Genomic DNA, 16017 nt, shown 5'->3' with positions numbered 1-16017 from the left:
CTCCCGCCGCCGCCGCCGCCGCCGCCCCGGGCCCCGCGCAGGCCTCGCCCCGCCCTCGGCGCCCGGCGGTGACGTAGGCGGCGCGGGGCCGTGACGTCAGCGGCGCGCGCGCGGGGCCCGAGCGACGGTGAGCGGGGAGGCGGCGGCGGACGGAGCCCCCCCCCCCCCCAACCGGGGCTCCCGGCACGGCCCCAACGGGGCGGGGGAGGGGGGCGAGGAGGGGAGGGGCGAGGGGAACGGGCCGGGAGGGGCGGGGCCAGCAGAAGGGGCGGGGCTACGCGAGGGGGCGGGGCCGCGTGGGGCGTGGGCTGCAGGGGCGAGGTCGCGGAGGGGCGGGGCTGTGTGCGGGGGGCGTGGTCATGTAGGTGGGGGCGAGGTCGGGGGCGGGGCTTGGGGCGGAGGGCGCGCCACGGACCCGGCGGGTGGCGCGCCCTGGGCGGCGGGGTTCGGCGCGGTGCTGAGCGGCATGGCACGGCTCGGCACGGCACGGCACGGCTCTGTAGGGCTCTGTAGGGCACGGCACGGCTCGGAATTGCACACCCTGCCCAGCACAGCCCAGCCGGCCTTCCACCTCCTTCCCCTTCAGTTCTTTTGCAGCTCGGATCTCCGAGCCCCAGCCTGCCCTTGTGCTGCAACAACACCTCAGAGCTCCCCGCAGCAAACGTCCTGAAATAAGGGCTTTAAAATAAGAATGCCTTTCAGCCTCAGAGCGGGTAGGATGGAAGCCAAAGTTGTCACAAGTGCCCTGTCCCCCGGCGAGGAGTGTCTTCCCGCTGTGGCTCCCCAGGCTGTGCCCTTCGGGTGGCTGGGACAGCACGGTGTCCCTGGGCCTGAGCCACGCAGCTGCAGGGGCACCAGGAGCAGCCTGCAGCGCTCAGCTGTCACCACTGAGCTGTCACTGCTCAGCTGTCACCACTCTGCTGTCACCATGCCCTGACACACACAGCCAAGGCTTGAAGCCGTTTCTGCTCAGCGAGCTGAGCACCCCACCCTTCTTTTCTCTTTCCAGGTGAGCTGTAAACAATGGCCATGGCGCTGAGATGCTTTCGGCACCTGCACTCCCTGCTGTATTCGCCGTTGGCCATGATGAGGAGGCTGCCACAGGCTCCTGCAGGCTGCCCAGCCCTGCTGCTGGAGGGCTGCAGGCAGTGTGTCCACCAGGTGCTGCTGACCCGGCAGCTGGCCACCAAAAAAGGTACAGGCAGCCGTTCTGCCCGGGTCTGCAACCCCCAGAGGTGTTGCCAGATACTGCTGAAAGCAGAACCTCTTACTCCTTTTCTCTCCTGTACCAGTATCAATCTAACTTAGGCAGAACACAGCCCTGAAGGAGCTAGTTTTCCCGAGTGCACTGCAGGGTACAGGAGTCTTTAGTCCTTCCTAAGGGAGAAGTGCTGCATGGAGCTGTCACTGCAGCAGCAAGTAGCCATCGGCACCATCCAGGCTGTGGAGTTAGAGTTCGTGCACACAGCACAGCCTTCAAACACACCTTGCCCGTGTGCTCAAGTGCTGGGCAATTTACTCATTTAGGAATATCAGTTTATCTTAGACTCAACTCTGAATCTAACAGTGGTTCTAACGTCTTCTTTCTGCTTTCTAATACAACAACTAAGTGTTCTCAGAAACAGAAAATATTTTTTGTGTAATCCTCAGCTAAAGGTAAAGGGCAGACTCAAGCCAAAGTGAATATCAATGCTGCCTTAGTTGAAGATATTATCAATTTGGAGGCAACCAATGAAGACATGCAGGCGGTGGTGGAAGCTCTGAAAGAAGATTTCAACAGAAATGTCAGCGTTAGAACCTCACCAGGTTGGTAAATTTCTTGTACGGTGCTCTACTGCCTGTAAGGAAGGATACCCATCCTAGTAACAGAGAAGTCCGTTTTTTTCAAAATTGATTTTCTTTTTATTGAGTTATTCACTGGGCACCCGATTACTGCAACCTTGACATCCCCAACTGAAGGCTCTCTTCACCCTGAGCTTGACCAGGAAGAATCTATTTTTGTTAATAGCTTCCTGGAAATAGCTTTTCTAAGTGGGAGATGTCAAAAGTGTCTAACTGAACTGTTTGCAGATGTGATGAAGAAGCAGGTTGTCAGCTAATGGTGCAGTAGGGCAGGAAAAATCCAATTGCCATTAAATTAGCCTTTTGGAAATTGCCATCAGGCTGGTGTCTGGCATATACAAACTTTTTTTTTTGCTATGCATCTTTGTGGTTACTGACCTTTACAAGCCTTATTCACTTACTGAATTTTGTGTTTCAGGAAGAAACGTGAATATATTTGACTAAGCTACAGTTACTATAACACTCTGAACATATGTATTTGTAAGTAGTATCAAGTTTCAGGGATAAAATTTAACATTAAACAATGACCAAATTTGAATCATTCACCACCCCTGCTCTGGCAGGAGCACTTCAGTTTTTAATGGAGTTGGAAAGTGTAGCTCAGTCTCTTAACTATTTATTTTAACCATAGGTATTTTTTTTAATTGCACTGATAAAGTACCTCTTGTCCCATGTGCCTTTTGGCCTGTTAACATTTTGCAGCAGAAACAAGAGAGCAGATTAAGAGTAGCTCAGGGAGAAACTGAATACTTTAAATTAGGCAGTGTATAGCACCTCCTCTTGGGACTTGGAAAAAATGAGGGGTTTAAGGGAACGTTGCTAAGTTAAAGACAATCATTTTCTAGATCTTTGTAATAACATTTTAATGTTTAAGTTTTAAGAATTAAAAATATTTCCTTTTTATTCTTTGCAATCTTTGTTTAGTTTTCCTATTCTAGTAACAAGTGAGTTTTGTTTTCACGTTTTTGTGCTCTACAGCAGTGTTAAAATAATTAACTTGCAAATGCCGCAGGGGATGCATAAATATAAACAGCACCTGAAGTATGAAAAAAAATATATAATTTCTTTATTAACATCTATATTTTGCACAACAGAAGGAAATTGGGACCCTCTATTCATGTTTTTACTACAGCATCATCCTGAAGTGCTGTATCGTACTGAAATTCCCGTGTGTTTGGTTCTTTTGAGGGGCCCTTGATCACATAATTGTCGTGACGAAAGATGGGAAGTTTCCGCTGAACCAGCTTGGGCAAATCTCACTGAAGTCACCTCAGCTCATCATAGTCAACATGACCAATTTTCCAGAGGTAAGGACACGTTACCGAAGGCATGGCAAGGGAGGTAATTACTGACAGAACAAACGGGTTGATACCGAGCAAAGAAGCAATTGGACAAAATCAATCAAATCGGACAGGGTCAGAGAGCTCTGACCGCACCGAGTATCGCTTCTTGTCTGAAACAAAACAGAAGCCGTATTTTGCTGCTGACTGCACGCTGCACATGGCAAGTGCTCTGTCTGGAGCAGGGCATCTCCCACGTGTGGCAGCACTGGGGTCAGGCAGGAGTGGTGTGCTGCACATCAGGCCGTGAGGGCCCTCAGGCTCATACCCAGAGCACACCACTGACCGGTCAGCTTGCTTTGGGGGTTAGGGTGCTGTCAGCTGCATCTGTAAGTTAGGGTGCTGCAGTGCTTGGCAGGACACCTGCACACACCGTGCCCTGACAGGTCTCTGCTTCCCCTGCTTTTTCTGCACCCAGTAGTCTTACACTCACCCTCTCCTTTGGTTGACCTGATCTCCACATGTGGGAGCAGTGCTGGATCTGCCCTGATGTTTTATATCAGCGCAGCACCTTGAGGAGACATGGCCATGTGTTGAACCACAAGTGCAGTTGGAATAGTCTGTACTTGTGCTGGGGGCACCATCAAACTCCTATAAAGCTTGCTTACTGAGCACAGAGGCTGAGGGCACCCCCTGGAAGCTCGTGGAAAGCAGCTGCTGATGTTGCCTCTGAGCTGGGCCTGGGCTAACGGGAGCAAGGCCTAACACAGGCCCTGCTGTAGTTAGTGAGCTCCTCCATTAACAGCGCCTTCAGATCAGAACCCCTAAATTAGGGTCAGTTTCCCTTAGTCTTCTGCAGGAGGCTTAGACTTGCCCCCAAATTAAGCAGCAAGTATGAATCACACCTCAGGATCAGGCGTTAGCAGTCCCTCACAGGGGGCTCCTGCAGATCGACCTGCAGATGCGAGCGGCAGCGACCGCAAGGTTAGCTATTCATCCCGCTCCGGGTCTGGAGGCTTGCCAAAGCTTATCTCTATTTATTTTGCAAAGGCTTTCCCCAATTAATTAAGTCAGCAAAGTCTCAGAGGAGGTCAGCATAAGGCACTTGATGCCTAAGTGTTTCTTAAAGTGTATCCAGCACATATAATGACTTCGAAGACTGAAGGCCCCTCATCAGCGAGTGCACTGAGGTCCCTCAGAGTGCCAGAGCTGAGAGGGCCGGAGGAGCCATGGCATGATGCAGCTTCTGTCCATGCAGATCAAGATACCAATATCGTCGTGTCTACCATTGCCTGCATTTGCTTTCTAAGCCAAAGGACCACTTTTCATTTGAACCAGAGCTGTAACTGTTTCTCTCAATGCAATATTTTACACCACAACTGTTCCATGGATAGGCTGAACTGCTTAATAACATTATACTCACTTTCATGTGATGTCATTATTTATAGAATATAGCCAATACTTCATAGCATTGAAAAGCACATAAAAATCCCTGAAGAGTCTAGAAAAGAAAATAATTATAGAAGAGGACTTACAGGGCCAAATCCCGTTTGCCCAAGAGTTACAAAAACAAACAAGATCATGTCTTTTAACTACAGCTATTTTATGTGCTGCGATAGGATGGAGACAATATTTTCACTATTTCTATCTCTTCTAGAATGTATGTTAAACAACACAACTTCTAGCGAGCATTCTCTTCCTACAGAGCATGCACTGTGCATAGAATAACACGTTACAGTCCTAACATGCTGAAATCTTCTTTGTTATGTTTTCTCTGCACTTTTTGTGTTTTAGAGTATGGCCGTTGTGTTTTACAGAACACTGAGACCAGCATTAATTTCATTCAGTGACATCACGCATTGCAGAGCTAAATGAATGTGCAGAGCTTTAGTTTGTGCCTCGGTTGATAGAAACTGAACTTCATAAACATGGTCTACTGTAGCAGCCTGGAGCTAAAGTTAACAATGGGAAAGAATATCAGAAATAGCAATGCGCCTTGTAGGAAATGCCACACTAGTGCCAAAGGAATAGACTAGTTCGGTCTTGTTATTGTCAATGTCAAAGAACGAAACAAACTGGCAGAGCACTGTGGGAGTTGCCAGCAAAGCTGTGATTTAACCACGTTTGATGCTGTGTGAAAGTTCACCAGCACTCTAAAACAGGGAAGGAAGCATTTTACTCACTTTGTAGTTCCCAAGCAAACCTGCACACCTCACCTTTTAAGCAGAGCGGTGTCAGTCAGCAGTGATGGAGTTTTGAAAACTTAATCCTAAGTAATAAGCTGTAAAATAAACAGAGCTGGGCACAGGCTCCGTTCTCAGCCAACTGCTACTGATGTAATGTGGTTAGGTTGTAGTGCTGAAGTGGTTAAGTTAGTTAACTTTTCTAAATTGGCACTGTGTGATTTCTAGTGGAAAACATTCAACTGGAATTTTTAAATGCTCAGAATCTTTCATCTCCTTTGCCACAGTCAGGCTATGCCTAGGGAATTTATTGCGGTTTCACTCTGCATTGCCTCAAACCATTCAAATAGTTTCAAAGAAGCAAAACAGTTTTCTTTTGTTGTTGCTTCCCTTCCCCTCTCCCCCCTTTGTGCCCTTCCTACCCCGATACCGAGCACAGCCATAGTTTCCCATTCAGTTTGATCAAAGCTCTCCGCACCAATGTAACTTCCTGATCTTACTGGTAACAGAAGTAAATGTTTCCATGTTCTGTGGAGATGGATTGCCAACTATTGACAGAGTTCTGGCATATGGGAATGATTATTTCCTAATTCTCTTTACCTTTTGATCTGTTTTACAGAGCACAGCTGCAGCTATGAAGGCTATAAGGGAGAGTGGAATGAACCTGAACCCAGAAGTGGATGGGACGTTGATTCGGGTGCCGATTCCGAAGTAAGTGCCCACAGCTGCCCAAGTTCACCCTCACATAAGATAACACAGAGGGCTGCGGTGAGGGCCCTTCAGAGGGCAAGCTCACCCACATTCAATCCCTGGGACCAGAGCAGCCCTTGCACCTGTGCATGCTCAGACCCTGCAGTGATGGAGCCCTCAAAATGCCCTGGTCAGACGCAGAGGCACAAAGTCCCCACTGTGTGATCTGCCATCCCAGGGTTACATGGCCCTGGGGTGCTGTGAACAGCTCCCACAAAGGGATGGCTGCACATGCAAACCCTGCACACGTGCGCTGCGTTTTAGGAGCAGGTGACTGCTAAGTAAAGATGAACCGAGTATTTCTCGTGCCTTAGATCTACTTTAGAAATTCTCTGATCAAAATGCTAGATAAAATTCAAGAGAAGTCTAATTGCAGCTTTCTGTTGCTGTCGGTGAAAGGGAATGACATTATCATTCTATTTGCTGATTTTCTTTTTCCCCCCGTGCTCTCTGCCCTTCCCCCATTCCTCAGGAGAGGAGGCAGAGGAGGAGGGCACCATTATCTTCATAATTGCTGAGGCTCCCGGGTTGCTGCACAGTGGTTTGATTGTTAATGGGCACTTGGGTCATCCTTGAATATGAATTGCAGGGGAGGAAACTCCAAAACTACAAATCTTGATCTTTAAAAAAATATTGTTTTTCAAACAAATATGTACGTTCTGTCACTTTCTTTTGTGGTGTCGTGGATCAAAACCAGGTCTTCTCTCCCCAAGAAAGATCTAATGTGCTCCCTTGTTCCTCTGGTGCACAAGGGTTGCTGCTCTTGGTCGCTTTCTTCCTGGACAGTCGGCAGCCCAGGGAGTCCTAAGTTAAATTGATTTTCAGCTTGGAAAACTTGCCTTGCAGGTCTGCCCTCATGGGCGCCTCTAGTTCCATTTTCTGACCCACTCAATTGACACAACTAAATCTGTCAGAGTTTCATCCACTTATCAAGAAGTGAAGCAGACTGTTTCAATCTTTAAAACCTAATGCAAATGGAAGAAAAATAAGCAAGTTCAGCCAGAGACTACTCTTCAATATTATCTCTCTGAATTGATTTTTTCTACTCTGAACTGTTTTTTCTATATTTTTCTGAAATATTTAATTTTCTCAACTCTCTAAAAATATTTGCAAAGAACATACAACAGATGGAGGCAGTGAAATCATCAAAATTACAGCAGGTGTGCAAAACAGGCAAACAATGAAGAGACAGTGTTTCTGCAGAAAGGGATTATTTCATGAGGGAAGATGTTAAAAGTAAATCAAACACAAACAATCTTTGCCTGTTACTAAAAACACTTTTTCATCAGACTTAACAGGTGAACACCCATGCATTATATTTTGCCTCGTATGTGCAGCTACACATCAGGGCTTGAGATTGTTTTGACCGACCATTTAAAAATGAAATTTACTTTTCAGTATTTATTCTATTAAATAAGTTTTTGCACTGCAGTTAAAATGTACACTAGTTTTAAAAATACACTGTTTTGTTGGTGTTTATTTCTGCTTCCTGCTAGGATCCCCTCTACTCCCTAAGGTATTAGCCTGTTTGTGTTGCTAGCACTGCATAGGCAATATTTATTTATATAAAAATTATTCCCTGAGGGTTTAAAAAAAGAAGAAAAAAAACACAGCCATGGGAACATTTGTATTGGTCGATCTCGTGGCCGAATTTGACCTGACCTTGTGTCTTTTATGGTATTGCCTCATTTTTAGATTCATCTTTTTTGGACCCATTGTGTTACACTGGATATTGTTTGTAAATTAGTAATATTTTTACACATGCTTTACTGAAAGCCAGATGACTCATTTGAAAGTTTAATGACTCATTGTGAGCTTTTATTTTCCTTTGCCCTTTAAGAAATATGCAAAGATACCTACTATGGGGAGAAGGGACTTGAGAAATTTCATTTGAAGAAAACAAAGCTGTTTGAGCTGCGTTTCTCCAGATAGCTCATCATAATAAGTCTCTTTCATGCTTTTTGTTGAATAATATATTTTGCACCCTATGTTTATCTGCAATTATGCATGCAGAGTATCTAGTTAAGCCTACTTTCCTTGAACTGATCCCTCTCATTCACAGGAAATTCCTAGCATTTGAGATACAGAAATTATTCTTACCCGCATAAACGCCTTGTGTTGGAGATGAGATGTGGCCTGCATTGTTTTCACTGTGGGTGTGCTCATGCCATATGCTGGGAAAGGAGCATCCAAGTGCTGCAGTGCTTAAACCACTGGTTGCTGACTGAAGCAGAAACAGGGGAGACGTTACCCACGGTGTAGGATGCATTTCTGAACACACTGGTGTGCGGTCACCAGGCTCTGTGGTGATCCTGGCAGGGCAGGATCGTCCCTGGAAACCCACGGGGTTTGAGCCTTGCCACTTTACCTGTGGTGGTGGCACTGATCCAGCAGCTGCCCCTGGATAGGAACCTTGTCCTTGCGCCCTGCTTCTGGCACCCCTTCCCCAGGTTTGCTTCATGCTTTTGGGGGATTAAAGAGGAAGCAGCTGCAACAGTTACTAGACAGCTTAAGAGTCCCAGATCTGGGTACAGGAATAAACAACTGTCCTTAAAAACCATGGGCCTGGCTCATGTTGATGGATTCCTTAACCAGAAACAGCATCTGACTGAAAAAGTGTCCGTTTCTGGCATCGGTGGTAGCATTGCTGAGAATTTACATACGGTCTGGTTGGAACGTAAAACCCGCTGAGAAACTCCACGGCACTGCGCAGTGATAAAAAGAAATTGGTGTTAATAAAGACAGACAAGGAGGCACAAAAGCTGTGACCCTGTGCCAAGAAGCATAGGAAATCTGGCAGCCCTGCATAAACAAAAACATTTCCTTAAAGGCTCGGCAGCCCCGAGCAGGCGAGTGATACCCTCAGCACAATTCGCACAAGCTGAAGCGAGTGGGGAGGTGAAAAGCGAAGGGCAAACTCTGCCTCCCCCAGCTGAGGCCGTCCTCCTGGACCAGCTCGCCCCACCGCCCAGCAGGAGAGCAGAGGTTTCCAGCTCCCTCCTCCCAGTTTAGCAGCCATGGATTTTATTTTTTTTTTCCCCTCCCTGCCCCCTCAGAAAGCTGCCTGAGAACCTGACCTCACCCAGACCTCTGTTTATGAGCTGGCTTTGCATGTGCCGCAGGACCTCTGGCTTGGGATTTTAAACAAAAGAAGCCCTAAAGGCATCGGCGTTGGGATGCACAGGAAACCACAAGTAACCCCGCTCGCTTCTAATTAGGCCTTCGAGTCCCAGTCCCAGCCTGTGCTGCCCAGAAGCCCCTTGCTGTCTGTGTGCTGGTCGCCCCCCTTTGCAGCAAGGACGGGGCCACGTTGCTGTCCCCAGGGTGTCCCCTGGGTGCGAGGGGGCACCACAGTGCCACAGCTGGGTCCCAGCTCTACATCTGTCAGCCCTTCCAGGGATACCAAGTCCCTGCAGTCGCTGATCAGTTCAGGAAAGCTTATTCCCTCCTGTACCTCAAAGTAAAAACAGCCGGCGGTGCTGAGTGGCGGTCGGAGCCCCTGCAAACATCTGCTGCAGGACGGTGCCAGAGGCAGCGCGACGCATGGGGCTGCAGCAAGCTCCGAGAGGCGCAGGGCGATGCACGCTGACAGCCTCCCCGTAAGCAATACCCGCGAGGGGGCAGAGCTGGCGCTGCTGCGGGAGCCCTCGCCCCAGGTTTCCTGACTTCTTTGCAGGAAGAGTCTTGGCCTCAGTGTTTTGGTGACCCAGGCTGTTGCAGCCAATTTCTAAATATTCGCGTGAAATGTTTATTTTGCAATATCTTCCGCGAGCAGACGGGAGCTCTCTGCATAGCAAGTCTCAGTGAGAGCACTGCGTTTATTCTCAAGGTGATGTGGAAACCGCAATAGCCATGAAAATAATTTACAATATTATTGTTAAGCACTAACAGTTGATGCTGACAGTGATCAGCTGTAAGTGCTGGAACACTACTGGAGCTAAGATGACATGTCAGCCGATCCCAGGCTCCCTCATCACCTTCAGGTTTCAGTTTGGGATGGAAAGTTGGAAGTTTTCTGTGACTGGCACTGTGTCAGGGGAGCTCTGTGCCACATCACCTGCGGCTGTACGAGCTGCTAATGTCAGATCCATTTCTGGTGTCACCTCCTTGTCAGACAGGGTGTTACACACGGTCGCGGTGGAGATGCCTGGTCACGATGAGCTGGAATAAGGTCAAGTGAAATACAAGCTCTATAGGTTCCAGATAAATGATTCAGCCTCTTCCAGTTGCAGGGAGACGGCTCTGAGTTTCAGGAATGGATGGAGGTTTCCTCACAGCTTTGCAGGGAAATTACACTTCTCAGCTCTGTCTCAGGTCTGGAGCTGGATTTTCCCTCTTCCCTGCAGATGCTTTGGCAGGAGAAAAAAGAAATTAAACATTTCAGCATGACTTTCAGGCACTGCAGCGACAACCATAAAACAAGTGAGATTCAGTCCAAGTCCCTAAGCTTAGAGCTGTGCTGGGAACTTTCTGTTCTAGGCTCGAGACTCTCTGTGCCGAGATGTGTTGCCATGGCAGATGTGCAGAGGTAGCTGAGCTGCCTCAGGGTGACCAAAGCAGGATAAAAGCATGCCCTGGGCAGCACCGTTGCAACGTGAAGCCTTGCACAGAACCAGCACCATCGTAACACCTGCACAGCACCATGCAGGTGCTCTCTCACAGCCCATCAGCCCCAGAGGAAGGGGAGTTGTCTGAAAGGTGCCACAGCAGAGATGGCCACTGAATTTACCCCAAGTCCAGTCTGCCAATCGCAGGAAATAAATCTGGCTGTGCTACATGTGACACTTTTCTCTTCCCTTCTTTGTTGATAGGGTCACCAGAGAGCATAGGGAGAGCCTGGCCAAGCTTGCCAAACAGTCCACCAACAAATCCAAAGACGCCTTGAGAAAGGTGCGAAGCAAAAGCATGAACCAGGTAAAGAAGTTCAAGAGCAAAGTGTCTGAAGATACCATCTGGCTGCTAGAAAAGCAGGTAATTTTTTTTCCTTTTAGCATATCACGTTTCACAGCTCAGTAGTGTGAACACACAGTGAGCGTTTATGCCAGAGCTTGCTGACAAGCCTCCAGCACTGAGAACCTGGCTGGAAAAGAAGTGACCCTGGGTTGAATTTTTGGAGTAGGCAACAGCTGTTGTATTTGCTTTTTTCTTTGTGAGATTTCAGGCTTGAATCTCAAAGCCAAATTTATGGTATGAACCATAAGCTGAAACAGGAAAAAACATTTTCCCCGAAAGCTTTTGTAGTCCAACGGATTGTTACACAAACCAGCTGATCTTGGGGAGCAAAGCTACCCAAAGTTTTACCACCACTTAAGCAGTGCCTGGACATCAGAAAACAGCTGGCATTAATGAGGATTGCTCCAGTTTGTTGTTAATGAAAAGGCTAGCAAGATTCTCTGTTAGGAGTTTTTTGGCTCTGATTCAGGAAAATACTTAAGCACACGCCTAATTCCCTAAGAGCAGATGTCACTAAAGTCAATTACTTGGGCAAAAACTCAGGCACAAGCATAAGTGTTTTGCTGAATTGATGCCTCTGAAGGCAGGCCATTACTTTTTAGCTGTTTGTTTATTAACAGCTAAAGTTAGATACGTTGCAAATGCTTCAGAACTGTTCTCTGAGCACTCAAAAAAATAAACATTGATATACAGAGCATTTGTGCAAGCAGGAAAAATGGCCATGCTATTGTAACTGAATCCTGTTGGGAAGCAGTTGTCCCACAGCACACAGATGGTTTTCTGCATTTAGAGAGGTAGCATCTCAAGTCTAATTTTCACTTGTACCCAAATTTTTTTTTAGCACGAAAGGTCTTATATGCCTTGGAATCGAGTGCACCTTAATTAGTCCTATAAAAGTAGTACACAAAACTTCCAGAGGCTCCAACCTTTCTCTGCACATGCACCCTTCACTCACTCAAATACACGCATGCCCATTTTGGAACTGTTTGCCTTGTCCATCCCATGTTACCATGATCAATGGACAGGGCTTTAGCAATAGCTGTTTACTTCTTTTTACAAGAAATTTCTTACACAAGGAAAAGAAACTTACAGTTTACAAGAATTTTCTTTTTTACAAGCAGTAACAGGTCTGTTTATTTCATGTATGAATTCTTAGTGTGCTAAGGCTGTGTTCCTGCTGTGACCTGGTCTGTTCTAATAATAGAAGGCTGTAGAGATAAGCCCTCTCTGCTCTGGTGCAGACACCAGCTGGTCTCTGACTCTGCCTTTCCCTGAAGTAAATAAGGTCTTGACCAAGTAACTTGTGAAGCACAGCCAAGATTTTTGCCAGGAGCCTTGGAAAGGAGAGCAAGGATTGCAGCAAGCGTAAATTAGATACAGGGCATTTGCACGTGCAGACATCTTCGGGTGCTGAGCGGGTCTAACTGAAACAGCAGAGCACTGATGGGGAAGTCCCCCAGATCCCTCACCATGCTGTACTCCAGCATCCAAGTCTGTTGGCAGTTAAGTAGGAGCTGCACAGACAGTCCATGTTGAGCTTCTCTTTTCAGAGCCTTTGACCAATCCCTGTTATCACTGTGCAGATGTAGCACTGGCAAAGACTCACCCAGGGCAGCTGTGAGCTCTAGGAAGAGTCAGCTATTGCCCAAGCACTATTTTGGATTTTATGAGGGCTTTAGGCTTTCTTTCAGGAAATGGTCTGGTCGTTCCTTTCCTTTAAACTGTGACATTACCTAGTACATGACTCAAACTTGTGCTGTGTTGCCACAGATCCAGCAAATGGCAGACAACGCTGCAGCAGAGATGGACAAGTTGCTGGCAGCAAAGACCAAGGAGCTGCTTGGATAAATGTCATCCATATGGACATGCTCTCCCCCCCACAAGCAAGAACAGACTGCCACATACCCCACTGGCCATCCCTGCCTGGAGTCAGGCAGCCTCAGGTGATGGGCAGGGATAGGTCTCCCAGACCTCCAGAGCAGATCTGGGCTTTGGGATCCCCCGGCCACTGGGATTCCTGAACCTGGATGGTGCTGGAGGGAAGGGGGAAACTCTCCTTGCTGTTCTTCATTCAGGCATCAGCAGAATTGGCATCAATTCAGCAGGAGTGGGTGAAGCTCATACCACCAGACATGTCACCTCCTTGCTGGCCTGTTTCCTGCACACCCTACCCTCTGCAGGGCTGTGGAATCGCCTCGCACCCTGGCCTGGTTGCGCTTCTAGCAGCAGTCAGTCTAGGGCTGGTTGAAGCATGCACCACATGCAGGAGGAACTTGACACTCCTGTTGTTACCCTCATTTATTCTTGCTTAAAGTAAAGCAAAAGTGAGTTCACCCCTCTCCAGAGAAGCAGCTGGGACAGCACAGCTACCTGTGACCTGGCCACCAGCCACTCCTGGAGGGTGTGTGGCAACTCATCACCACCTACTGCACACCAGCCAGCAGGAACCATGGCTTTGCAGTTCCCTAGGCTTCATAGATAGAGAATTGAAATTAATACTGTGAGCATGGCTGTTTTTGCCAGGAGTAAAACAACCAACAGTCAGCACAGGAGTCTACAAAGCCAACATCTTCCCGCACGCACTGCTTGCTCCACATTCCAGAGGTTAGAGAAGGGAGAATCATGACATGGTCCTGAGCACATACTATAACCATTGGTTACCAGCAGGTACTTTCCAACAGCAGCAAGCAGCCTCAGGCAATGGCAAGACGGAGGGAAGGTGGTGGCCAGCACCACAGACCCACTCCCAAAGCATTTGGGTTCAAAGAGCACCAAGCCTCTGCAGTCCTTAAATAAACAACTCCCAAAAAGTTAGTTTGTGCACAGTGGGGAGGGGGAGAAGGATGAAGGATTTGCTCTGCTAGGGCCCCACATGTCAACAATTTCTCTGCTTTGTGTATTTTGGCCAAAGCACTTACCATGATAAATGAATAAAGGAAAATGGCGAGCCCAGGGCGGTTACATGGCTCAGTAAATTGCTTTCAGCTGATTACTGTATTTCTTCTGACATTTATCAACTGGGCTTTTTTGCTGTTGTTGCAGCCTCTACATCCCAGCAGCAGCCTGGGGCCAAAGGGTTTCCCCTGTACCAGCCTGGGACCGTTGTGGCAGGGACGTGCACTTGGAAGGGAAGGCACAGGGGCTCCTCCGGCCTCCTCCTGTTCTCCCAGCCTTAAAGGCAGTAGTGATGGGATGGCAGCAAAGCTGCAGGGAGCCATTGCATGGGGGAATTCCTCAAGTATTTACTGCTATTCTTGTCGCATCTCACTCCACATTAGTTAGAAATAGGGGTAAAACCAGAGCTGCTGTACAGGCACCTGAGCACCATCCAAAATGGCTGCCCCAGGCCTCCCTCAGGCACCGGCAGCCATGTGCTGTGGGGACGGGGCCGCCTGTCCCTGGTGTGCGTACCCGGTGTCTTTGCGAGGCAAGGGCGGAGATGCAGGCCTCAGTGGCACAGCAACACAGGTGCAGAGGTAGGTTTTGTGCAGGGAAATAGAGACAAAGAGCTGATCACCACACAGTAGGGCACCAGGCAGGGGAGGCAGCCCTCATGTCCTCCTGCAGCCCTCAGTGCTCTGTGCCACCAGCAGCCACCATTGCCCCAGCCCTGAGGGAGCAGCACACACTGACCAGAGCCACACCATTCACCTGTCCTTCAAACAGCAGGACAGGCACCTTCCAGCCACACAGGACCACCATGGCACCAACCACATGCAAGGCAGGGAGATCACCCCATGCCTGCCACAGCACAGGCAGCCTGCAGCAGGGTCACTGCTAGTCCAGGAGAGAAGACAGAGGACATCACACTTACTGTCACCACATCCAGCAGGCTCACAGGGGTGGCTCTGGGCTGGTCCTGCTGAATATCTGCTCTGCTGCTGCCCCAGCATCTCCAGCACACAGCAACGCAAGGTGGAAATAAAAAGGCTCCCTCCACCAGTGCCAGCAGCAACCCTTCAGTTAGCTGGAGCCTGGATTGTGCCCAGCGCTGATAAGAAGCTGCAGCTGATGCTGTTGGAGGGTGGAGAAGGAGCTCCAGCTGCGCCAAATAACCCAGGAGGAACAGAGACTGCAGCCAGAAAACATTTGGGTGTAACAGCACTGATTTCAGCAAGCTGCTTTGGCCATCAAACAGTTTGGGTGCAGCAGCAGCAGCAGGAGGGGGGTTCACAGGAGGGTGGTGGGATGTGAAGGGGGCTTTGCCCAGACCCCCAAGTGCCCTACACCAGCACCGTGGGTGCCAGCACGATGGCCGAGGACGGCAGCTCCACGCTCTGCTCCCCTCCGGGCTGCTGCTCGGTGGAGCCGCAGCAGCGCCGTCGGGCTCCTGCCACCCGCACGTTGAGAGCCTCGGCCACGGGGAAAGCAGGGTGGAAGCGAAAGGCAGGAAAAACTCCGAGGAAGCTGGAAGCTCTCGACACAGTTAAAAAACAACATTGCTCTTCAAAATAGATGTGATTGCACTCCTTATGAGTCATCGAGCAGAGACACCAAGATTGCTTTGTGCCAGGGACGAGCCCAGGCTCTGATTGTGTGCCTCCCGGATTTGTATAAAACAGACCATGGATGGCATGTCAGAGTTTACAGCTCGCATACATTTTCAACAGTGAGCTTTGCAAAATGTATCAATGTAATCTCTGCCTCCTATATTCCGTGTTGATTAGACACGATTTCTGGCTGGATTTTCAGAAAGCTCAAGTGCTTTTTTAATCACTACAGAAGCTCATTATTGCTTTCCAGTGACTCTTATGTCCTTCACTTCTCCTTTCAGATTAGAGTCTATAGTCAGATGAATATTGGATGATTTCATTACATACAAATGCAATCAACAGTTTTGCATAAATTTCTCCTCTTTTCTTGAGTTTCAATTGACCTCAGCACCCGTGGAGGCAGGCGCAATACACATGTAAATGAGCTGGCGTTGCTGCAAAGACACGGATGCGGAGAAACAAGATAAACTGTCAGATAATATTCAGGATTTTAAGAGATCAAAAAAATACTTCCTT

The 16017-nt window shown here is 48.5% G+C and overlaps 1 protein-coding gene and 1 long non-coding RNA gene across 3 annotated transcripts; one reads left to right on the top strand and one right to left on the bottom strand.

Moving 5' to 3' along the window:
• The first annotated feature begins 4 nt into the window (after nucleotides 1-4).
• On the top strand, nucleotides 5-13983 carry MRRF (mitochondrial ribosome recycling factor). The gene is made up of 7 exons (XM_084493780.1): nucleotides 5-127; nucleotides 1010-1195; nucleotides 1651-1806; nucleotides 3031-3149; nucleotides 5925-6016; nucleotides 10867-11026; nucleotides 12779-13983. Exons 2-7 carry the CDS (start codon nucleotides 1024-1026, stop codon nucleotides 12854-12856), a joined length of 777 nt encoding a protein of 258 aa, XP_084349906.1. The 5' UTR covers nucleotides 5-127; nucleotides 1010-1023; the 3' UTR covers nucleotides 12857-13983.
• Nucleotides 6308-16017, bottom strand: LOC311421645. 2 transcript variants are annotated; one of them, XR_014684940.1, is made up of 5 exons: nucleotides 14823-16017; nucleotides 9133-10404; nucleotides 8424-8760; nucleotides 8156-8279; nucleotides 6308-7020 (listed from the first exon to the last, which is right to left on the bottom strand). It is a non-coding gene; the product is annotated as an uncharacterized lncRNA (long non-coding RNA). The 2 variants fall into 2 exon arrangements; XR_014684941.1 differs by having other exon boundaries at nucleotides 9510-10404; nucleotides 14823-15935.

This window comes from Aythya ferina (assembly GCF_964211825.1).
Source record: "Aythya ferina genome assembly, chromosome: 20".
In the NCBI taxonomy this organism is placed as follows: Eukaryota; Metazoa; Chordata; class Aves; order Anseriformes; family Anatidae; genus Aythya; species Aythya ferina.
This window is presented reverse-complemented; position numbering and strand designations above follow the sequence as displayed.

Excerpts from the sequence above, each read along its gene's own strand:
- MRRF (XM_084493780.1), top strand. The coding sequence starts at position 1,024 with ATGGCCATGGCGCTGAGATGCTTTCGGCACCTGCACTCCCTGCTGTAT. Across the intron at positions 3,150-5,924 it reads ACATGACCAATTTTCCAGAG|AGCACAGCTGCAGCTATGAA; the intron begins GTAAGGACACGT and ends TCTGTTTTACAG. Across the intron at positions 6,017-10,866 it reads ATTCGGGTGCCGATTCCGAA|GGTCACCAGAGAGCATAGGG; the intron begins GTAAGTGCCCAC and ends CTTTGTTGATAG.